This window comes from Anopheles maculipalpis, chromosome 3RL (genome assembly GCF_943734695.1).
Source record: "Anopheles maculipalpis chromosome 3RL, idAnoMacuDA_375_x, whole genome shotgun sequence".
Taxonomy (NCBI): Eukaryota; Metazoa; Arthropoda; class Insecta; order Diptera; family Culicidae; genus Anopheles; species Anopheles maculipalpis.
Window position 1 is genome coordinate 21,496,968 of NC_064872.1, and position 25,361 is coordinate 21,522,328.

At 42.6% G+C, this 25,361-nt stretch overlaps 2 protein-coding genes across 2 annotated transcripts in view; one reads left to right on the forward strand and one right to left on the reverse strand.

Annotated features, from left to right (window-relative positions):
- LOC126565597 (60S ribosomal protein L34) overlaps positions 1-25,361 on the reverse strand; it is a 364,763-nt gene that overhangs the window by 105,024 nt on the left and 234,378 nt on the right. The window lies entirely within an intron of this gene.
- On the forward strand, positions 20,320-21,686 carry LOC126564877 (metallophosphoesterase 1 homolog). Its single transcript, XM_050221999.1, has 3 exons — positions 20,320-20,519; positions 20,586-21,422; positions 21,495-21,686. Exons 1-3 carry the CDS (start codon positions 20,424-20,426, stop codon positions 21,684-21,686), a joined length of 1,125 nt encoding a protein of 374 aa, XP_050077956.1. The 5' UTR covers positions 20,320-20,423.

Here is a 25,361-nt window from a genome sequence, read left to right on the forward strand (position 1 = left end):
AGGGAGGGGAGGGGGGATAAAAATCAATCTTTGCCCATAAATATTCGATTGGAGGTTATGAACCGGGCGGAGCGAAAATGAGGCAGCTTTTGTATGGCCGGGAAATCAAAGAAAATGCTTCTTTTGACCCGAATCGAACGGTTTCATATGGAACCGTGTATAAATCGGCCCCACTGTTCGAAGATGAGTTTATACGCTTGACCTAATAATTAGTGACCGCATGCCAGGCCACCAGCAACCCTTTCACTCGGTAACGCATCATCGGTAGCAAGGCATCAAAGGGGAAAGGGGAATTATTTACTTTTGTACAAAATAAATTCCAATGATCCTCAAAAACATCGGTGAGATTGAAAGCCCTCTTATGAAAGGCTCAAAATCTACCTTCTTTTGAATAGATATCTGATTGTACCGATTAGAGGAACAGCCACCCTTTATGATCACAATCGATCATTGAATACGAGATCTCTCTATCACTGGAAACTACAACTACAAGTGCTACTACTGCTCCCTCATCACTAGTTTATTGTACTAGTGAATTCGAATTCGAGTACAACTGCTGTTTTTGTTTTTCTTTCAGCTCCGTTCGGTATCTTGATTGAACACTAGACCCTTACATATTAGCAACCCGCATAACGCCACCACCGATAACCATGAATAGTCGGGGACAGTGTATTAACCTTCACCCTCAGCACAACCCGTGGACAACGCTTTGGAGCATGTGCACGCACGCGTTACAGCAGCCCATCATCTCTCATGCTGAAGTAAACGGCTTTTTATGCTGTAATATATAGATCTGCCGAAGGTATTTCGACTATATAAAGGAAACGGTAACTTACGTTCTCCAAACTCGCCACTGACCCTGACTGACAAATCGAGTGTGTGAGATTCACTCTTGTTCCGTGTATCTCAATATCTCAATGCCTTTATGTCAACTCCACTCTCTGGTTACCCTGGATGTAGCGGTTATAACATAGACGCACAGTCCGTCGCTTTTGGGTGACCGGAACCGGTTCCAAATGCGTTGCATTCGGTCATTTTATTTCGTCTTCATTCTCCGCTTCCCACCACACACACCCTTCCACCAGACCATACGCACACACATTGGGGGGGTGCACATTAATATGCTAATTTGGTAGGTAATCAAATCAGAGAGTTGTCGCTCCAACAAACGGCACCCAACAAGGCGAGGAGGTTCAGTATTACGATGCACGACAAAACGTAACACCCTGTGAACGTGTGGCGTTTGGTGGACCAGAATTCGAAGGGCAGTGCAGCAGTACGGTTTCCCCGTAATGGTGTGTGTAGGGGTTTGCGATGAATGCGTGAAACAGAAACACACTGAAATGTGCTTGAGGGTGAGAAGCATTTAGGTGACGCATGATATGTTAGAATACATCATCGCAATGAGGGAGAGCGAACGATTGCCATGCGAGGTAGGGCGGTCTACTTCCCTAAACTATTCTATACTCTCGTCTCGAGGTGATCATAACAGATCGAGCTTGAGTTGTAGGTGTTGGAATCAATGATCGCCTAATTACCCACCATGAGGATGCGTGTGGAATTGTTTCATTTTCCTTCTTCTAAATTTTGGTCCTGCTACCAAATTGGATTTCGATGATCAACTGTCAAACGAACTTAGGAACACTCACAGATATTAAAACAACTCTGTATATTGCAGTGGTTTTGATAAGCCACGCACTTGCTGACACCTTGCTGCACCATTTGACAGATCCTATTCTAATTGTCAAAATTGTTATACGGGGGTACGGGGGAAAAATAGAAGTAGAAATTGAAAATTATTTTTCCCAAGTTTACCACCACTGATGCAGAGACTGAATGAAAATCACACACCAAAACCACCTCCAATAAGCCCCGCCGAGCGACAGCAGCACATGAATCATCCACAAATCAATAGATCGCAAGACGCCTACTGGCATGTGATGCTGTTGTAAGTACGTAGCGCGTAGGAAGAATTGCATCGCCAGAGTCGACATCCGTCGACATTTGCCGTGCCTGTGTGTGCGTTTGTGTCTGTCGCTGTGTGCCAAAGCAATAGAATTCAAACGGACACGAGACGCTTCCGTACGCCCGCATTTAAAGCGCGACAGCCGATCGAACAAAAATGTTCATGTTGACCCAGTTTGAGGTCACAACGGTTTTGGTGAGCGTACCCCGCCTACTCGCACCCAGCAAAGCATCTTACCTTCCCTCCGTTTGAGCCCTTTTTTTTTGTTGTTTGCTGTAGTTGCAACAGCAACACCATTCGAACCCGGGAGACCCGGAAACGGTGGCGACCCTCAAAACCCTCGTACGGTACATGATCGAAACAATATCGCAAAACCCCACACAACAAGATCCCTTATTTCCGATTGGGAAACAGGGAAGCCACCTTTTAAAGGGCGATGTTTGATTTGGAACATGTTTGGGCATTGTGGTTTTGCTGTGGTGTACTTCTTTCGAAACCGAAAAGTGCATTTCTCTGTCTGTCCGTGGTGTCTTTTTTTAAATGCTATTTTCAACTTCCGCGACTGTACATTTCGCGGCAAAACCTAAACACAATATTCATTCGCTGCGGAGGGTTAAAAGTCGTGAAACAACTAAACCGTACCCCCCTATATATTGCACCTTTTCGTGGCTGGTGCATATGGTGAGAGAGCTTTTGCTTTCGAGTCGAGTTTCAGGCAGCTAAACCTGGTCGGCAGCTGTCACCGGGACACATTTTTCTGTGCTTGCTCGAAATGTCATAAAAGTAGGTGCTCTACGTGCAACAGACAAGGTGCAAGCATTAATTTTTTGTGCACCCTAGGACGAGCTATAAAACATGGCGCAAGGGACCTTTTATTGGGAAATATAAAACAAGGAGTAGAGTTAAATTGAATTGAAATGGTAAATTTTAAATAAGGTTATATTTTATTGTTTCTACTCTTAACTGACTCATCCTACTAGCACCCAAAAGGTATAAAAATACCCATGACGAATAATCACAATCAAGATCAGGTGAATGATGAATCGTTCTCTTACAGATAACCAAAAGCAAGGTGAATGTGCATGTTATGGAATAAATTTGCCCCCAAATGGTGCTTTATTTTGCGAGCATGACTAACGAGACCAGTGGTGATGCTATAATCGTTTGTTTGATCGTGGACGTAACCGAAAGATAAGCTCCAAATGGGTCAGTGTCCGTGTGATTAAATTGCAATAGAGAAAAATATAACCCTTTTTATTAGGGAGACATAAAATTTTTATTAATAAAAATTATTTTTTGACTTTAATTAACAATAAACGGAAACTATCTTTACGCGAAAAACTATCTTCTTTTATAGGCAAAAGCATTAAAGTTCACAGTCACATTCAAATTCACCAAACCGTAGCGATAAACTATTCATCATGGTGTTAACACGAGTGACGAAGAGTACCAACCAACACCTCTGCAAAACCCTATTTCGAGGACCATCAGGAAACAATTGGGGAAAATGGGCTTAAATTGGTTTCTCGCTACGAAATGAAACTTCCCCAAAAAAAAGACATCAACAAAAGAAACAAAAATGCGAAATAATAACCCCCAAAAGACGATTACTCCCAGCAGGCCATCACAAGTTCCGAACTGTTGAACGATGGAACGAACGATAAAATGCACACACGCACACATACGCACAAAACTTCACCGGAAGAAGATCTCTCTTGCTAGGGCCCCCACCAACCAACCAGCCTGACTGACGGTGTAATGGTTTTTCAACACACGGAATGCTTCAAATTGCGATCGGTACGGTCCGATGTTCTAGGCGTGCAAACGACCTGAGGCGTCAACGGTGCGTAACGCGCAATCCACGATAGACGCGTAAGCGCGAGTACCAGGAGGGCTGCTGCTGCTCTCCCTTCACACGCGTCGTGAGCATCGCTCCAAATCCTGCACAGCCTAGGGTGCAGTGCCAACGGTCGCAAAGCGCAGCCTAGCGTTTCTAAATGCGATGAACTGTCGATTCTTGCCTCCTGCCTGTTACCACTTCCAACGCTGACGTTAATTCTTCTCGTGCAGGTCCCCTTTGATCTATGACGGTATGACTAGTCTGTTCTACCGACGATCTTTTTCGGTATGAGACGGAACGTTGTGCATGCGTTTTAATAAAGTTTTAAATATTTTTGACTATGTTATGTATAAATACATGTTTAAATGTTTTTTTTTACAATAATAATGCTTTTATTTAAAAATGATTTTGAAAAAGTAATAATTAACGAAACGAGATTATTAACAAGACGAAAAAGAGACAAAAAAGTAAAAAATAAAGACAAAAAAAGAAAATGAGCAAAACGTAACCAAAACAAAATAAGAATATTGAAAACCGAAATCTTAATATCGAAAATAAGACTTAAAAAATCAACAAATCAATAAAGAAATTAAAAATACAGAAAACCAGAAAGGAGAATACTAGCAATAAATGTTATGAACAAAATAAAATAAAATGAAACACATGAAAATGAAACATGAAAAAAATTGAACCCAAAAATATGAAAAGGCCGTTCAAACGGCACAAAAAAAAAAGATAAACAAAAGAGAACAAGAGCGATAGCAAAATCATTTCCAATATCATTTCCTCTATTAAAATCTCTTCAACCGTTTGCCAAACGATTCAACCCAATCGCTGACGTCAGTATCGAGTGAAAACTCTTCGTTCTGCAGATTTTCCAGCTTTGGAAACTCACCACAAAAACCACCCTCCAAATTATCTTCTCCAGCAGACAAAAATCTTCATCTCACCAAGACACGGTAAAAACACAAATACAGAATCCTGACTAACTTTTGCGTCAATCTCTCGGTGTATGCATCCTTGAAAGCCACAATCCCGTAACACCCCAGCCACCATGTTTTCTATGTGCTCTTGCTGTGACCCAAATTTTAACCCAGATATAAGCCGCTTGTAGTGTTGCGTTCCATAGACAACACCCTTTTCCATTTCAAAATTCCTGTATTCTTCGCTTTATCTCCGCCTCAAGAATCACCGCCTTGGTTTGGTCCATCTTGGAAGGAAGTTTTCCCCTTCTAGCGTCAGAACTGGATTATTTCCAAGTTTTCCCAGCGGTGGGAATTGTTTTGCTTGCATGAAAAACTCACTGAAAAGTTTGACATGGCATTGAACAAGGAAAGAACAGCGTGTCTTGGGTTTTTTGTTTGTAGATTTTAGTACCATAGGCAACACACGTTTGACCTCATTTCAGTGTTGCTTTCGTTCTTGCATAAAAAGGACACATATGGCAATTGGAATTCGAAGTGTAACAAAACTAAGCAACAAAGACGGGGCATTACCAGCTAAAGAACTATTTAAGAACAGCTTATGGATGAAATAAAAGCTAGCGAAATAAAACGATTGCAATGAACATTTCAAAGTGTTAGGACAAGTTGTTACTTCAGTTTGATGGTTGTTAATGCAAAACTTCTCTGATGGAATTCCGCAAAGCTAACCTTTTCCTTCTCTTGCTCAAAAAGCCCCCGTAAAAGGTAACATGAAATTGTAGATATTTGTTGCTGTTCGCTTTGAGGTTCATATTTGCAGCGTTTGTGTATGAAATTGTTTTCTCAACAATGCGTTTCATACCACGGATCGCTGTGCCTCTAGGGATAGTGTTGTATTTAGGAAGGCAGACAAGTACTTGCTTTTGCATGTTAACATTTACACCTTTTGCCATTGGTGGCCACCATGAAATCCGGCTCGACCGAACACGGTTAAGACCCGGGGGCGTAATAGTACAAGAGGGCATAGGAAAGAAAAAACGAAAGACTTCACATGAATAAGGAATTTAGCGGTGGATATTTTGAGGTGGCCCAACCTGTTACTCTTGCACCTACGACCTGAATGGCTGGTGGAGATGAGAAAACTCATTTTAGCACCATGCTAATTTAATTCCATCGTACTAAAACACACATTTCATCCGCGAGCCACCGAATAATCGGCGATAATTATCCGTTCGCTTCTTGGGATCGAGGTTCTTTCGCGATGCGGCAACATCATATTGGGTGGCGTTTAATTACTGCACGATGGAAGCTTCAATACGCGAAAGCGGGATGATGGACTATGGAATTAAATTATGCAAGATAATGATCATCACACAGAAAAAAGGACCCTTAACCCTTAACTGTTGCTTTTTAGCGATGCTTAAGAAGAGTAGTAACCCAAAAAAAGGGCTCACTCTAAGCTTGAATCTTTTAAAGTACAATTCATTTCGTTTATTTGCTACACCACTAACATAACCGTTCCCCAATTTGTTCAAGGTCTCACCCTCATACACGATTCCACCGCGGAATATTTTAATGCAGTGTAATTCCGCATCGAATTCCAGTCTAATCATCAATTCACCCAAGCGCAAAAATGGAGAAAACATACATGAGAACGTAGTGAAAAAGGAGCGCTTTTCTACTCAAGCGTGTGCCTCAGTGTCTTAATTAAGCTTAACTTTTATTAAGATCTGACCACAGCAGCTTACAGTTTCGAAAGCAGATGGCATTATTATTATTTTTTGTGAAAAGATTTGCCCAGCCTACCGCTAACACCTTCTGCCGTTGCCGGCATGTTATCAAACACTGACTTCCAAGCATAAAGAAAGAATGAAGCAAAAAAAAAAAAACAGCAAACGCAAACCCTAACGCGAATTTAAGCGAAAGAGCACAGCTATTAATTGCCTAATGACAGCCTCATACGCGCTCATTAGTGACGCTGAGTTGCTGCTTTTTTATTATTTTACTTGGGGTTTCACATTATGTGTTGCTGTCTTTTATTCTCTACTCTGGGTGGTTTCATAGTAAATAGTTGTTAGATTTATCGGGCCCATGAACAAGCATTATAGAAGGCAACAATATATTACGCTAACTGCTTACTTTTTTTAGTCGTGCGATGTTTGACGGTAGAAGATAGAATAAGGAAGACTTAACACAAATGTCGATTATTCGTTGCAATGTTATTGAGGGAGGCTTGAAAGGCTTTTTTCCCAACCCTCTGTCTCGTCGGAGGACCTACGCATCCTAGCTGATTAGAGTCTCAAAGGATGCCAGGACAGATAGACAACCAGCCGCCCCTGAGTATCGAGAGCTTATGAGAGCCTATGGAGAGCCTTCAAGAGGAGTCGGATCCATGCCCATATCAGTGCGGTATTGCTACATACACGGACAACAGAACAAGGACTTATGCCCCACCAAGAAGGTGGATGGAGGACTGCAGTACTAGATCGAGTTTCCTGGAAACGGATTGGCGACCTGGGCATGTCTACGCGACGTGCTCAACCCTAAGCAGACCAAGAAGAAGAAGCACGCAAATGTCACGTAATGATCGAAAGATAATAAATAGTAACCAAGTTTGTTATCACCGATTCACCGGTGAGTAAATTGGATCCTCGTACACGAGATAAAGTTTTCGTGAGTCCTGGGAAGAACTTCCAATCAATCGAGATCTAGATTCGAGGACATTGTTGTGCAAGGCGATTCCTATATCGATTGTTAACTGGGGCAACATCGTATAAATATATTCGACAGATGCATCGTCGTCAAACACAGGAGGGTTCCAATAAATGTTACGAAACCCTCAGCCAGATCTTTGTTTAGCTTAATTTTGTGAATTTGATATGGACTTCAAAACGGCGTGAGTGAACCAATGGAATGTATGCAATTTCCTCTAAAACATACCCTCTCAAGAGTACTTATTTGCATGCAAATTAGACCTTGGTACAAGCTTACATCAACTTTTCATGGACATCCACAGCGTCTAAGAGGTGTCAGAGATACAATTATCAACTTCACAACAATTGCGTGATTCTCGAAGTTGGTAACCTCCATCTAACACCGTTACGTTTTAGTCTCACTATCTCTACTCACGATCGTCGTTAGAAACTATCCACCAACCAGCATCTTAGCTAGCTAGTACCCAAATCAAGCACAAACTACTACCCCAAAGATCAACTCCCAAGACACAATGTTTTCGCTCAACGCGTCTCTTCGTGTATATGTGTTTTAGTAATAATTTGTCCATCTTTACGGTTATTGCTTTCGACGGGTCTAGCAAAAGTTCGTCCGTACACACATAATTGGTCCTCCTCCCAAAGTTGCTACCGCCTGCACGCTCATGTACGCTCAATCAGCTGCCTTCTTCTTGCCAGCATTATATCGCGCCACACGCACCCGAACCTGGCATGATCACCAAAAGAACACAAACGAACACACACAGGAAAAATAAATTCAACAACCATCATGGGTTTCGACTTTTGCGCAGCCGTTGTCACGCAAGTAGCGAGCAGAGACAGCATCACCGGGCGAGCGGATATTAAATTCTCGGCCAAGCGAATCGAAACATGTTTGCATTTCGATTTGTCTAATAGTTTTAGGTCATGGCAATGATGATGATGTTGCTGATAGGTGGGTAGTAGGTAGGTTTGGGGAGGAGAAAAAATAGCTTGTAAGTGAAAAAAAACCTGGGCATACTTTAACATTGTATTCAAACGGCCAGGCATCTCTCGCGTGTCCTACTGCTCTAGGGGGAATAACTTGTAGTTGGTCCCATCGTGGACGTCTGAGACACTGGTACAGAGACCTAGCGACAGAGCAAAAAAAAAATAAACGCTGTCTTTGTCGGAGTGCTGTGACCGTGGTGGGGAGTGGCGGAATAAAATGATACCTCGCGCCAGTATCCCCGCGTGATGATCGTGAACTTGGCGTAACATTGAATTAATTTCGTATTCAAATGCTTCAAAATGAAAGGCTGGTGGAACTAGTAGCAGCGGCGAAAGGAGGTGGAAACAAAGTTATGAAAGAAGACGATGAAAAGGTATCTAAAATGAAAACTGCGTTTTTCAAAATGAACGGTGGGTGATCGTCTCGCCAAGAATTCTTGTAAATTTATTAAAATAACTCCCACTAGACAGTATCACCAACTGTGAATAGATGGCAGATTGTGTGGCATCAAAACTCCCTCGCAATATTCAACCCAGATTGATGACGGTGATGACGTGAGATGCATTCCATTAAGCTCATTACGGAGCAGCATGAAAGCTGACAGATCTTCTGAATGTCACTTCTCGTTGGTGTTTATCTTGCAAATAGCATCTTCACCTCACCAACTAGACTGCAACTCCGCTGAGCTGAGCTGGAAGTTGATTAGATGGACAGACACGCACACGGAAAATATCAAATGTCTGGATGTCAAAAAAAACGACTCCACATGCACTGGAGACAATTCCAAGAAATGTAGCCGATTCAATCGCAGGTGCTCGAACTTCTTGCACATGGTATGGTACGCCGATTCGAAGATGCGATGGTCAAGTTTATGTATTTCTTCAGTCTACTCCATGGATATCCATATCAACCTACAAATATGCAAATCCGCTTAAAAGATCGACTTGTGTTTTCGCGTAAGAGGACAAGAAACGAAGGCGTAAGAGATCCACCTTACGCTCGAGCTTAAAGATAGGGGGTGCAATGAAATCATCAGCCCTGTCGCTGCTCGTTAGCATCTACACACACGGCGTACTCATCGTCGCAACGAGACAATGATGCATCGATGCGATCGTATTTATAGGACTTTTTTTCTTTCCCTTCTCCAATAATCGCCGTCTTTCTTCTGCACACCTTTACACGCGCACCCTAAGCGATCCGTACGATCGATATCAAATTCACCCGAGCGCCATCAGCGACCGTTTGCGATGATCCTTTATTGCCATTCTAAGCCCCAGCTTTACACCCTAGCACCGTATCTGTCAACTTCGTTCGCCGAGGATGACGTTTAACGGTGACGGACGATGGGAGATAATTTTTCGACACGGATCGAGTTCAAATGGAGAGTTACCGGGCAGGGAGATAACAGCCAAGCACCTCCAACACTAGACAGTGTATCGATTATGTTTGGCTTTTAGCGATTCTTGGAGAAGAGTTGAAGTCGATGTTTGTAACCCGACAAGGGTTAGACACACAGGTCAACCGCCCCGTCGTAAGTCGACACATCGAAGGAAAAAACAAATTTATCTAAACAATGTCGAAAGGGTAATCAAAAACAACACGGAAAAGAAAGAACCCCAAAAAAAAAACACACACACACATGACAACGTTTACCGGGATCATCTTACAGCTGGGAAGTTCTCGACCATGCCTTTTATCACAGCATAATAATATTGAGAGAGAGAAAAAACGCTCCATTGCAGTCGTCCGTTTTCCGCGTGCATACATTATTGTTGGTATCGCGTATGCTCTTTTTAACATCAGATTACCAACATCGTGTATTCTCCTCTGTACATGTTGATTTCGATCGCAATAGATGCAGATGTCGAATTTGTTCGTGCAGTACAGGGTGGGGTGGAAAATAAAACGGAAATATATCACTAAGCTAGAGAATTTCCATTCTATGCATGATGCTCTTTGGATACGAAACCCCGAAAAAACTGTGGCCGTGAAGCTGCACACAGCCAACGGGGTGCTGTGTACGTGTGCCGCTTTGTTTTAGACAACGTTTATTTATTTATGCTGTGCGCACCTTCCATTCCACGACACGGTATGTTTGTCTGGATTGTTGTTTTCTGCCCCAAGTTTGGGAAAACTCGTTCTCCCCAAATAACAAAACAAAAAAAGCAGACAGCATCGAAATACGATTGTCGGAAGCCCCCGGGCGGTGTGTGTGTGTGTGTGTTATGTGTTCATGAAGTTGCCTGTTGAAGGCATCTCGATAAGACGAATTTATGAAGGGCACATACACGGGAGAACCGCTGTTTTATTCAAGAGCTGATTCCCAACGAAAAACATGGATTTAAAAGGTTCGTATAAAGTGTGAATTAACGCCCTTGAAAAGTTGGAGAAACGATGTATCGATCGAGCTTTTGCATGATTATTTTAACATTTTTTAGGGGACGTTTTAATGGTACAATAAACTCAACTTTTAGGATAATTAAATACCAATATGTTATGATCTCGAAAAGCATTCTGACTTACAAGGTGACGTAACTTACAAAATATCAAAATTTCTGGACATAACTTTACAACTTAAGTGCTTCAGGGAAATGCGTTGCTCGTAAAATGAAGAAATTCTGAAATTTGAGACAAATTTCTCAGATGACATCACAATTACTACACGTAACTTCCACAATCTGTATTGGAACGGGGATCGGGGAAGAATCGGCTAGGACTATATGCGCAGCCTCAGGCGTCCTGCAGGGCAGCCACCTCAGCCATGTTCCTGCTATAAATCAACGATGCGTCCTTGGTTATCCCAAAGGATAATGCGGATGCCACGAAAATATTTCGCTCAATTCGTGGACCTGACGACCACGCTCAACTACAGGCATCACTGTGCGACTTCCAGTCCTGGTGCCATATAACACTGCCCAAACAAATGTGTGGCACTTTTGGCCGCACACGACATCAGTAACCTATTACTATGCGCTAGATGAACTGATCTTGCAGAGGAAACATTGTGTCAAGGACCTAGGCGTCCTGCTTAACACGTGATTTTCCTTTTAAGGAACCTTTACCTTCAAGGATCACCAGGATCACGTTGTTGTTTATTGGATTTGAGAGACTTTGAGCGTAAACTTCTTTCGTCTCTACATGGATCACGTTGCAGCCAGCAGCAGGGGTAGGGTGCCTGGACTGGACATCAATATGGTTCGTGAATTTCAGGACGCTGCATGCATCAAGACTCACTCTTGCTCACTGGTTCGTTCACTGCTGGAATGTAGCAACATCGTCTGGCAGCCTAATGCAACACGGTCCTCAGGGGCGGCTAGAGTCCATTAAACATTGTTCTTCTTCTTGGCCTTCTTGGCGTGTCGATATGGCCAGGTCACCAATCAGCCCAAGCCCAAGTATACCCAACCCAAGTCGGAGTATAGTATCGAGAGCCTATTATGTCCTTCAATAGGAGTCGGATCCATGACCTATATCAGTGCGGTATTATAAGGGATCTGTAGAAAACGTATTAAAAGCAATTAATTCGCAAAAAAGCTGAATCCTACAAGACATGTATTTCAAGACCAAACTAGAACTACCGTTTCCGGCAGCATATTTATTGATTCAGGTTATGGAACTAACGGTCACGGTAGCACATGCCCGACTTTTTAAAACAGTTCTAAAGTATGGCTATCAATAACCATAATTTTACCTGAACCTGAAACACCGCAAGCGGATGGCAGCATATCTTTGCGAGGACTGCTTCGTACACAAATTGTCATGGGACACGATGCAAAAAATACAATCTCTACTTCTGCTCCAAACCGCGTACGTAGGACGTTTGGTAACTTACAGACATGGGGCCCGGACCGGGAAAGAAGCCAGTTTTCAAGTGTAATTTGAGCACCCGAAGATTCCATTTGTCACGTTACATAGTGTGTGCTACAGAACTTGTTTTTACTCTGATCTTAAACAAACTCTGCAACTCGGCAGCGATAAAGAACAAGATGCAATAGAGAAATACCACCTTTGGTGCATCATGAAAGATGGGAGCACAATTTTAACTGACCACTACGATTGCAAAATGTATTGATTCAATGCATCATGTATCGCATCAAGTGCCAATTAGCTGGACCACTTGTATTTTACGTTATCTGTACGATTAAATATATCGATACATGCATGCACAAACAGCGAGAAGCAAGGACAGGTTTTCTTTCAAATACCTCCCAGAGCAGCAGCGTGTCGAAACGTTTCGATGTAACGTTTCCGACTGGCAGACAGCAAATTCATCCAAAAACCGCTTCCTTGTCCGTTCGCTGTGGGCCGTTTGCGAACCCTTTTTTGCTCTGCGTTCAGCTTCGATGCCGATTTCGCTTTCACCACAAAGTGCATTTCGTTTTCCCTCCCCGAACGAGATGCACTTTCCATTGTTACGCACAATTTGCATACGCCACAGCGCATACAGATGTCCTATCCCTGGGGCTTGTTTCGTTGCTTTATTTTTATCCCTTCATCAACCCTTGCACATCATGGTTTGATCGATGAAACACACAGTATGCAGATGCAACAAAATGTAACCCGACCACACACCAGAAGCTGGCAGGGAAATTCGAAACAAAACAAAAGAAAAAAAAACATCCTTCCTCTCGACCAATGCCCGGGAAGGGCTGTTATGTTGCGTAACCGGGAATGGGGAGCACACAGCTACGCATAATCGTTTCGCCGACAGGGAAGCAGAGAAAAGGAGGTAATGCGGGACATTACATTATTCAATGCATTGTGTTGATGTGTTTCGAAAACAGAAGGGAAATTTGTGAAAATATCAGACATCAGGATATATGCAAAATAACAAATTAAGAATTATTTTTGTATAAATAACGGCCTATCCATCGCTTAATCAAGAGTGTTTTATATGGAAGGGAGTTCGAATTGCAAAAATGGTAAAAAATTGGATTATTTTCTTAAGTTTGTCAAGCATATAAACTAAAGAACCGATCAAAAATATCAGGACATCTCAAAATACGAAAAATGCTCCCGAAAATGACAGTCCTAAAGCGAATGGCGGATTGTATCTCAAGGATAAGTAGGACTTGAACACTTGGAATGATGAAAGGTTGAGCCTTTGATCTTCCTCTTCTTCCACGTAGTGGGCTAGTCAATCCTCAATACGGGGAAAAGGACGGGGAAATGTTATTTGACCTTAAGATCCTGTCGTGCGCACACTGGCGCCGTTATCACCTGGACAACCGGACATTTCTTTAAACTATAAACTGTATTATGACTGGATACGAACTTTATGATGACCTCACCGTCGTACATCGAATTAGGCTCGCCAGGTTCCGATGGGCTAGTCACGTTATACGCATGGCACCGGACGACCCAGCTCAGAAAGTCCTTTTAGGCCGTCCACACGGACAGAGGAGGCGTGGTTGGCCCAGATTGAGGTGGGAGGATGGTGTGGAATCATCCGCCATCAAGGCCGGGATAACAGATTTTCGAACGACGGCGCGTGACCGTGAGCAGTTCCGAATTTTGCTGTGGCAGACCAAGACCGCAAAGCGTTTGTAGCGCCTGATAAGCAAGTAAGCAAGTATGAGCTGGATTCTTACTAACTTCCAATTTCTCGAAAGTGTTGCTTTTTTGTAACATTAGACAAACAAACAATTTGTTAAACTTCAGAAGGTTCTTGTTTTGGAGCCCTTTTGGCTTTAAGGGTTAAGGTTTGAGCAAAAAAATCAAGGACTCTGTAAATCTATATTTCTGCGCCGCTCCCCAATTTTGGACATTCAATACTAGGGACCTTACTGCACTTGTCCATGGACTTGCCATTTGACTGATTAGCCACTGAGCGTTACAAAATCTTTCACTCTTGAAGATCATATTAATCTGATCTGATCTGATGCAGAGCAGATATTGGTACCTCATTGTTTGAACACCTCCTTGAAAAAAGTAAAATACTTTAATCCTTGGTTAGGGTAGCCCTGCAGCTTATACCGAAACATCAGAAATAAATCAAGATTGGTAAATTAGATGTAAAATATAAATAATTGAAATTCTACGAATACAAACACTAAGAGCATGCGTAACTACAACCGCACGCAAATGACGTTTTGACACATTTCCCACTATGAGCCGCTGGAACCACCGAAGTGCATTAGCACGATAGTTAAACCCATAAAATGAACGATTACATTCAATAAAAGCCAACCCAAACGGATGGAAGTGAAAATTGCAAACCCATTAATAATAATCATCACCCAACATTTTGCCATTTGCCGGGCGAATGGAGAATAGTTTACTTAGAACCACCATCCCTTGGACTATTCTGGCTTGAATCGCATCTCGCTGAGGTACGCGCTTGCCGGTGGTGATATTTTTTACCGCCCACGGTCCACGCTCGTCCGTAAACGAAGGAGGACCACTTTGACCAATCTAGAGCGGGGCTCAGAGTGGTGCATTTTCTGCGCTTTGATTGCTTTGTTGCACCGTGCACGTTTCGCAAGCGATCGAACACCGGCCAGAACTTCGAGGCAACGAAGCGTGCCTCTGAAAATGCATTGCGAATGGTGAATTCGCCATCGTGCACTTGATAAAATGTCACCGTAAATAAATGCTTTTGTCGCGGAAATAAATCGCCCCTAGTTCTTGCTCTCCGCAGCTGGAGGCGCGCCTGGAGAAGGAGGATGATGGTGGTTATGTTCGCATGTGCGGCATGTGCACCTAGCCTAGCCAGCCATGCAATCAACGTTGGTCCGATGTTCCCGTCCGAGAGACTCCCGCAGTAAAAACCAAATCGCCATCGCGGTTTTGCTTTAACCCTACGGGGAGGGGGGTTTCAGACAATCTTCCTCTTATCGGGAAGTTTTGCACGCGTGCATTGAGACGCAAACAGACTCGGGCACAATTTAATTACGCAGAAAATGGAGGATAAAATATGCCCCCCTGCGCAATGTTTCGCTCCCTGACCGCTGGGCTTCTTGCCGGAGAGTATGTTCGCTGATCGCTTGCTTCCTGCTTAACTTTTTTTTTCCTCCCTCCTAATGCCTGGAGCGGAAGCAAACGCAACTTCAGACGCAGTTTAGTGCACGTCCTAACACCGTTGTACCTTTCGCAAGGCAAAATCACCTCACGCTGAGCATTAATTGAAGAAAACAAGATAAAACATTAAAACGTTAAATCTGCAAGTCCACATTTGCATGCAGACGCCTCTACTTCAGCGGGTCTCATCTTAAAAGCAACCCCCGATCGGAAGCAACCGCAACCAGGGTAAAAGGTTACGATCATTACCATAACTTATTCCTGTAATTATTGCGTTACGCAATTCGATCGTTCGATCACTTGCGTAAAACTGAATCGAAATCACTAGGCTCCGGGGCAGTGGTCCGATGCATAAAAAAAAGTTCAAGCTTTTGCCCTCGATCGCAATATGTATGTGCAATTGAATGTTAATCGGTTGGAAAATATATTAACGAAAACTAGTTTCCTACCAAGCTGGAGAGCTGGCAACAAGTACGGACGGACAAAACTTCCTGCATTCGCGGAGGATGATGTTGTTTGAAGTTTTCTTGCTTTATATTTCTTAGTTTGCTTCCTTTTTTAAAAAGTGGTCTTGTAGGGTAACGCTCGGTGCAGGAACTTACAGCCACACAGTACAGTTTAATCGCGTGTCCGAAGTGAAGCCTAATTAGTCAACATAAATTGCTTTTACAGGCACAGCGCCTTTTCGGAAGGTGCACCCCGGCAGCGGACGAACGTAAACCTACGCAAACATTTCACTTGTTTTGAACTATTAGTAAAGTGTTTCTGTGGACGAAAGAATGTACCTGTTACCGGTTGAACTAGAAAAAAAAATTATCATATGTATTCTTCTCATCTTAGAAGGATCAAGTTCATTTTTCCCAATCTCTAAATGTTATGTAAAAATGGGCCACAACTTTGATTCAAGGATTTATTTAACATCAGACTAATCGGTGCGCGCTGATACATATCCAGTTTCAATTTGTATCTACGCAGAAAGCTTCTTAGCGGTGTGTGTAAGTATGGGTCTTTGCATGCAGCCGGACGCGCGTTCGAATCTCGATCGTGTACAATAATGGAAGACTTTTGGAGAACAGTCCATTAATTCTAATAAGCTAGAGCTCAGCACTCTATAATTGTGCCTCCCTCATTGAAGCTTTTCATAGAAAACCTTTAAATAAATTCACCTTTCTTCTCTTTCTTCATAATCTTGGTCAAAAGTCACGAGCCTCATGCTGACCGTATCAATGGTTAACTCCAGTACTAGTAGTGAGTCCTAACTTTCAAGAAACGATCCGGATAAGATGTTTTTCCAAGTCCCCATCCCCCCACACCGTGTGAAGTTCGGCACCGTAATCGTCTCGACACAACAGAAATCGCCCAAAATCACCCTCAAATATCTCTTAATATAGTTTCGCAAGTATATTTTCAACAAATTACAGAACAATTTGCATCAATCACAGAGCCCGAAACCCGTTCGAAATCTCACATTCCATCCCCCAATTATCATCACAACCAAACACTTTCCGCAGCATGTTACGAGATAAGTAATTGTGGGGCATGCTGAGGCCACCAAAAACATTCACGCCCAAAGAACACGGAGACGGCTGCTTTTCGGGGGGGGATAAGGTTATCAAAAAACGAACCCCACTTGATAGCGAAAGATCACAGCCCAATTCTTCTCGCATCGGCATTATTAACACCGTTTTGGGAGGTCCCAGAAGCATTCAGCAGAGAAGGGCGCGTGTTGTAGTTGCTCTTCGTAATCAAACGGGTAAACGATTTGTTCTCTGCTCGCTGGAATGTTACGAAAGGGGATTTAGCTCTAGTGATCGGGGCCTGAAGCAGCATGGCAATAAATTATGCCAAAAATCATTTATCCCAGCCAGTGCGCGCCTGGGAGGTATCGGTACGGGGCCTTTCCTTCCGTTCGTCGAGCGGAGAACATTTTTGGTATGATCGGCAAAATTTATGATTGATAGTTTTTCCCCGGCTGTGGGTACCGTTGTTGTGTAGACTGTGTTGTTTGGTAATCTTCTCGCCTTAGAAGTAAGACGCAGATGTACGAAAAACCGTACCAGATTAGAGCATCAGCGCGGTCCTGTCGCGAATGAGGTCAACCGGAATTTAATGATTTTTGATTTTGATGTATTTGAAAAAGAAAAACAAAAATCTCAGCTTTCTTCTAGAGCATCGTCTTTACCACCCGTAGATAAGATTGATTCGAGGCCATAAACTCCCCACGCCTCAATCGCCCGCCGATACTAGTGTTTTGGGGTGCTTTTTTGGATAAATACCATACATCGAAAGGAAAACATTCCTGCAGGGAAATGTGCTGACGACCGAAACGGCTTAACCTTTGACCCCAACCGCTCTACACGGACGTGGCTTGCAAAATTTCCTTGCATCAAGAGACTAAATGAGAGCAAATTTTCATTGCGAAAGAGAACATTGTTCTCTCGCGCAAATTTTCCCAAATAAAGAAACGAGAGAAAATTTGCCCCAAAAAGGATATTCTATAGAGCGGTGGAACTCTCTTCTCTTACCAAATGGGGTGGGGATCACACCTTCTAACATCTGTTCAGGAACCATAACAACGCGATGGAAACAAAAGGAAAAATAAACCCACCCATTAAAGAACATAAAAGCAGCGCCCTCTATTCTTACCTTTGTTTAACTGCTCCTAATGCAGGTGTATTGGTGTTTCAGCTGATTAATTTCCTTTACTCCGTCACTAAACACAGCTCGTTTCTGCTGCTTCGATTCGCTGGTTTTCCTTCGGGCGAAAAATTAAATCTGCCTGCCTTTGGGCCGTTTGGGCAGCGGGAAATGTGTGCATGCAGCCAGCCTCCTCACAGACACGCAACTACTGCATCACGGGTCTCGCTGCAGCAACACTTTTCTCCATGCGCGCTAAAAATATCCAGCGACATTCAAATCATCCTTCAAGCACACACACACACACACACACACACTAGAGCAGCAGCTCATAGAACAAACTTTTCCTGGGTTTTAGGGACTTTTCTTTCACACCGTTTCACACCACCAAACACACGCACGCACACACAGACACTTGAGGGAATTTTGACACTTTCTTTACCGGGCGTTTTTCACACCCCCCCGATAGCGGTTGCCGGGGAAAACAAGGAAAACTGGGTGGATCCACCCCTGGTTTTTTCAGATGTTTCTGGAGTTTTCCACAATTGAGATTATTTCTGATTTTTCCTTTTTTTGCTGTTGGGACACTTACACGAAACTTCACTTTTCTTCTATATTTTCTTACGAATTCACGATTTGATAGATTTTACTGAAAAATTCTACCTGGTTTGAAAATTTCCACACAAACACACGCACTCTCTTTCGCTCGCGCGCGCTCTCCGCGTTGGAGACACACATTCACACGTAAACAGCCAACTCTATCGTGTCGCGCGTATCACATTCCAATTGGAAACGCTAGAAAAGCGATGCTGGAAAATTGGAAACGATTAGATTTCTCTGCATGGTTTCAATGCGCATTCTTACGGTCAATAAAACGGGTGAGAAACTTTGCTGTTTTTCTCCTTTGTTGGTTTGATCAATATGCGCTTGGTTTTTTCGATACAATCTGTTTGAGGTTGTCTTTTTGGGGTCTTTTAAATTCCACCGTAAAAGAAAACGAACCAACGAAAAATGCAACAGGAATCCTACCAAGCTTCCTTGGATGAAAAGGGTGCGCTAGAATATTCCTGTTACCATCGCTAAGCGTTTCTCTCGGGGTTTTTGGTCAAATAAACACCGATTCTACGCAACCAGTGAAAGAATTCGGAGGAAAACGCTCCTTCTGATACGAGTTTCAATTCCAATCCAAACTGCTGCACGTTTCGACAGAACTTTTAAAGCAAATATTTACACAATTCGCACCAAAACTCCAAATGTATGTTCACGACGGCTTCGGAAAACACCTCTGCATCTCTGCACGTGCGTGCAGGGAAGCATCGACGAGTTCGTGCGTAAGTGCAGCAGCTTGAATAGCTATCATGGCTTCACTCAGCAGCACCCGCAGCAGCAACAACAGCAGATCAATGGAACCATTGCATCGAAGCTTCAAAATGAATGAAAATTACGCTAAACAGACACTTCAAACACTTACAAGCACGGTTTTAAACTGGAAACGGGTGAAGTAATGTAGCTTACTGGCTCGTACTAGCTGAAGCCTATCCTACAATTGAAAACAAAACTTTATAGCGTGAGCACGGACACCGAAAACGCGCACGTCCGTTCGCTTCGGTTGCTAGAAAAATATTGAAAAAATAAATAAATCTTCGTCCGAAGAACGCAGCGCCTGCCGAGCTGTTGAACGAAAACGTCAAAAGTGTCGTTAAATATGCTTACCGAGGTGTGCATAGGCGTGGGGTCGCAAAAAGCCTTTTTGTGGTTTTTTTTAAACTTCTGCGTTTTAGTTTGCAAAATAACATCAAGTTGTACATGCAGGATGTTTTGCATGGTGAAATAAAATTTAAATTTAGCATGGTGACAAGGAAAATAGAAAATGGTTTTATTTTATGGGAATGCCATCGATTCTTCATAAATATTGCCACGAAACGCTTTGTGAAAAACGGTGGTTTGGAAGAAACGTTTTTGAATTTCTTTTCTATTGTTGACTGAGGTTAAATTTAAAGTAAAAAACTATAGTGTTTCTTCAAGCAACAGTTTCAAATGATTATAAAAATTTATTTGAAATCATTTTTGTGTGCTCCTAATGCTTCACCATATTTTGACAATGATGAAGCGTTTGTTTTCACTTTTAAATGACGTTTGTCACTCGTGGCCTGTCATCGTTGAGTATTGTTTATAAAAACAATTCGATCGATGTTGTGAACTTTAGATTCATATCTCGTTTTTCCCATTTTTAGCACTGGACCAAACACACTGAGGCATGATTCCTGATTGTTGATTGCCGCCTCAAGTAGAGCGTAAACGGTTGCCGCTTAACAATTTGCTTCCAGCAAACGCCATGAAGCTTAAAACACTAATATTTCGGCTACTGCTCAGTGTTGTATCGTTGGTTGTGTTTAACGAGTTTGTTGTGTACTACATTGTGCTGTTGAAAGTAAGTCTTGAAAGATCAATAATCAGACTACTAAATTAAATAGAATGCATTTCTTTACCATTTCAGTGCCAATGGCCCTCAAAACCAGCATCAGTGAATGGACTGGAACCAGTGAGCGTAATGCTGCTTGCGGACACTCACCTACTAGGCCCCGTCAGAGGCCACTGGTTCGACAAGCTTCGGCGCGAATGGCAAATGCATCGTGCGTTTCAATCGGCCATCACACTATTTCAACCAGAAGCAGTCTTTATACTCGGAGACGTATTTGACGAAGGGAATTGGGTGAATCAGAAGGAATTTGATCACTACGTCGACCGCTACCGGAAGCTATTCCACACTCCGCGCGGTGTAGCGCTTCATAGTATTGTAGGCAATCACGATATTGGCTTCCATTACGCCACACGGCCCAATCTGGTGCAACGATTCGGGGATCAGTTTAACAATACCGGCGTATCGTTGATCAGTCTGAGAGGCGTCCATTTTGTGGCGATCAATTCGATCGCGATGGAGGGCGATGGATGTTATCTGTGCGAAAAGGCAGAAAAAGAGCTAAAATCGATCGAGACAATCTTCAAGTGTGGCAGAGGAATTGGCCAGTGTAAGGACGTCCCGAAGCTGGAAGAGTACAGCAGACCGATTGTACTGCAACACTTTCCCATGTACCGTGAGTCGGACAAAGAGTGTCAGGAGCACGATTCACCGCATGTCGACCTGTACCGTGAACGATGGGAGGTGCTCTCGAAGGAATCGACCGATTTGATTGGAGATTTGCTTAGCCCGCGGTTAGCATTCAGTGGTCATTCGCACCACTACTGCCATATGGTGAAGAATCGTCTAAAGATCGAAGAGTACACGCTACCTTCGTTCAGTTGGCGGAACAAAAACAATCCCAGCTTTATGTTGGTAAGTGTACACAGTATAATTATCTTCGTGGTTCAAATGTAATTTGCTTTTCTTTTTTCATAATTCCCACAGGCACGCATATCGCTAAAAGAGTACACCGTTTCACGGTGTCGTATGCCGGAGGAAAACACCATCGTAACGATATACCTCATTGGAGGGATTTTGATACTGCTTGTGTCCACGCTGAAGATAGCAGGCATCATCGGGCAACTGTGGTCTTTTCTTTGTCGGGGTCGCAAAGATTACAAAAAACTTACCAAATAGCTCACCGCACGCAACGAGCTCAATCTATTTTAGTTCATAAGAAACCGATCCGATTGTGGTAGAAATAATAGAAGATAAGCGATACTAAATCTGTTTCTTTTGAGAGGAGTCGTTATGGTTGGAATATTTTATTTTGTAACTTTAACTCATACCAACAATTGTTTTAAAATTTACACGAAATTAATTTTTCAACATGAAACTATTATCGAAAAGCTCTGTTTTGTCAAAATATATTAAAATTCGTGTTGAATTCGCATTGCTAAAAAATATCTTTTCTAACGGACAATTCATGACAATACGGCACTGGACCGTCTTAATTAATTATAAATAAATAACGGACAATTCAAACATAGCTCGTTGACGTTTTGTGATATTTTTGACACGAGCTCACCAATACCAACGCAAGCGCGCGCCTCAAAAGACCGGACATAAACAATAAAATTTACTACCATTTCAAATCACCTAATTAAACTGAAAAATAATCCCAAACTTTCTTTGAAACATTTCTAAAGTCATCAAAAGGTTTCATCCTGTGCTTAAAACGTTCCCGGACATCCCTTTCGTTCGAGAGCAATAAACAAGAACGGACGGACCGGTTCATTCTTTGCTCCACCGTCTTGTCGGTGCGTTGTGTGCAGTGTTGTGATAAGCAAATTGTTTCGGTAAGTAGTGATTAAACTGTTGCCTTAAGCACTTGGGCAATAATTCTCGTCTTATCTGCTGAGGTGAAAGAGCTAATCCATACGATAAGGAGGTAGATTGTGAGATAATAATAGGAAAAGGTATCCGAAAAAAACGCCGTACAGAACAGCTACTGCATTCAGCAATCGATAGGGTCATTGACCGGTCGCCGGATCGTGTGTGTTGTTTTTAACCCAGCTGTGCACTTTGTTTACATCGTGATAATGAGCCATCACGATATCGGGTGGTAGGTTCGGCTGACGGATGCAGTAATAATGCAGGCAGCACGTACATTCAACAGTTGCAATTTATAATGGCAAGAAGGGAAGCCGCCAACAGGCCAGAAGCCACTTCAATTTCAAGGTCACGCAAAGTCGGCTTCATGGAAATATGTGCGAATGATATCCAATGCGTTGTTTTACTTTGTTTTTAGCTAGCAAATCTGACCAAGACACATTGCAGTTAATACTTTATTACATGTTATATTTGTGCATTATTTATCTTGCAGGAAAAGCTTACTCATCTCGTGATAAAACTGTACCAAAGAAGAGTTCTTCAAAACCAGACACAAAACTCCCATTTGAACCCTTCTCAAGCTGGAAACACTGTGAAACGGTTTGGTTGATAACAGAAAATCGAATCTGACCTACAAAAGCATCGCTAGGGAAGCATTGATAAGAAGCTGCAAAGCACGCCGAGAGAGTAGGTCAACGGCAAACAATGCGTTTGCTTTGTCCAACAGTTCACTTAAATGTACGCGAAGAACTTGTTTCCTTCGAAAAGTGCTTTTAATTGTACTTCCGAACTGAATCGTCCCTTCACCTCCATCGAAATGCATCGAATGCACTTGTGTGTATGAATGCAACAAGGCGCGAGCGAGTGTTCAGTTGCAAACACACACTTGAAGCCCATAAAACGGCTTATGATTTTTACGCACACGGTCAGTACGCTGTCGAGTGTCCATCCTTTGAGCCGTGTCGTTTTGGGATTTTAAGCCACAACCAGTTTGAGTGCGCCGCGCGATATTGCGAAGAAGCGAGCGGTTGGTGGTAGGAACGGAACGCGCAGCCAAGCAAATATATTAACATTGACCCAAATTTGCCCAACAAACTGCGGACAGTGTTGAAGTTTTTCTGCGAGCTTATTTGGTCAGTGTCGTCTCTTATCGTTGGCGGAACGTTGTGTGCTTACAGCGTTGCTTGAGCAGTACGATCTTTGTGTGGTGGAATTTTTGTGTTGTAATTGTGGTAAATATCGTTTGTAAGATAACGTTGGTGTTAACGAAAGTGTTTCAATTAATTTTTTTGTCAGTTCCTTAAGGTTTCAGTTAATTCTGGTGAAGATATCCCTAAGAACTTCTGGAACTAAAAGCTAAAATAATGAATCGTGCAAATATATGTAGATAGCTAGACAGGCATGTCTTAACACTCTGAAAAGATCTCTTCCAATATTTTACTAAAATATCTTAAAGTTCCCAATAGAGTTATCTCTATTTGTGCTGAAGGTATCTGAACGTCATGGTTTTCATAAGAGGGCAGGTTAACTAAAGAAATCATGATTTGAAGTCAACGTATGCTTTAAAAGCTACTAGACCTACTAGAAGATTTCAAAGATTTCTTAAGCGATGTCCTTTTGTCTCAGTGATGTTATAAAATTTCCATCCTCTTGTCTAGTATTGTGCCTGTTACCCACACACCAAACCGGAAAGTAAGTTGAACTTTAGGACTCCCGAGATGATACTTAGAGTTCTAGGGAACTCTAAAGAAACTTGAAGTGGAGATCATACCATTTACCAAAAAGCTTATGAGGAAATAAAAGTCCTTTTGGCTTCATTGCTTCGCACATCAGGCCAGAATTCCCACCCAGATTGTAGAAAAGTCCCTAGACTATATTGGCAATGTTAGGCATAAAATGTTCAATGGCCAGCAGGCAATCTATTAAAATGATTGGCACGGTTGAATTGTCTAAAGATATTCAACGTTGTCTTAAAGGGGCGGCAACGTAGTAATGCGACAGCGGCGCTAGAGAGAACTGATTATCCATCTATGTGAAACAGCAAGTTTAATAAGCCGACCATTAAATGACCTGCGTGATCTGACTTTAGAGGGTCGATAAACCAATAAGAAGAGAAATGAGATCCATCGTTAGTTGATTTTTAAGGCATTATAATTCTATATAATAAAAAAAAATCATCAACTTTTCTTGAACTTTTCGTCTGTCGTACCATTCGTATCTAGTCGAGAGGCAGATCTGGATGACCCAGATGAGATATAAACAATTATTGGCAAAAATTTGTATCCAGGAAAGATATCTCCCCTCATACAATACAATTTTCCGACAAAGCTTCGCAAGTTTTATGGAAAACTGTTCAGCCTGTGTATTTTAGAACACATAAAACGAACCACATTTTGAATCGTCCATCATGGCCCGTATGGAACACACAGCGCTTCAAACCAACACCGTTTTTATTAACGATGTTTGTTCGTTTCGTGCCCGTGACCCTCGTGAGACATCAGTCAGAAACTAGGCCGTGCCAACGGCACCAAAACTTGGTGCCACAAACACTGTTGCTAAATTGACGTTCGATGGCGCACACATCTAATTGAATTCCAAACCCGCGTCCGTGTGCGTGCTTGCTTGCTTGCGTTCGTGCGTACACAAATAACAATTCAAATCACATCCACCGGCTAGGAGTATGTCCTTCGGGAGTAGTAAGCGAAATAGAGACACAAGCGTTCCGATCCGTAGTCATCAATCTTAATAAACTTTCCGGATTTGGCTACCTAGCCGGTGGGCGGTGTGCCTTTTTTTGTTCGAAACGATGGCGCGCACTTCGGAACTAATGTCATTATTTTTCACTTATGCTGTGTCGGTTGCACTGTCCCAGAAGGACTCTGTGTTACTGATACCCCGATGCTGGATCGATTGATGCTTTTAGCTCATCAATACTTTAACAATTTTCTTCTACACAGACTCGACGGGGACAATCTGTTC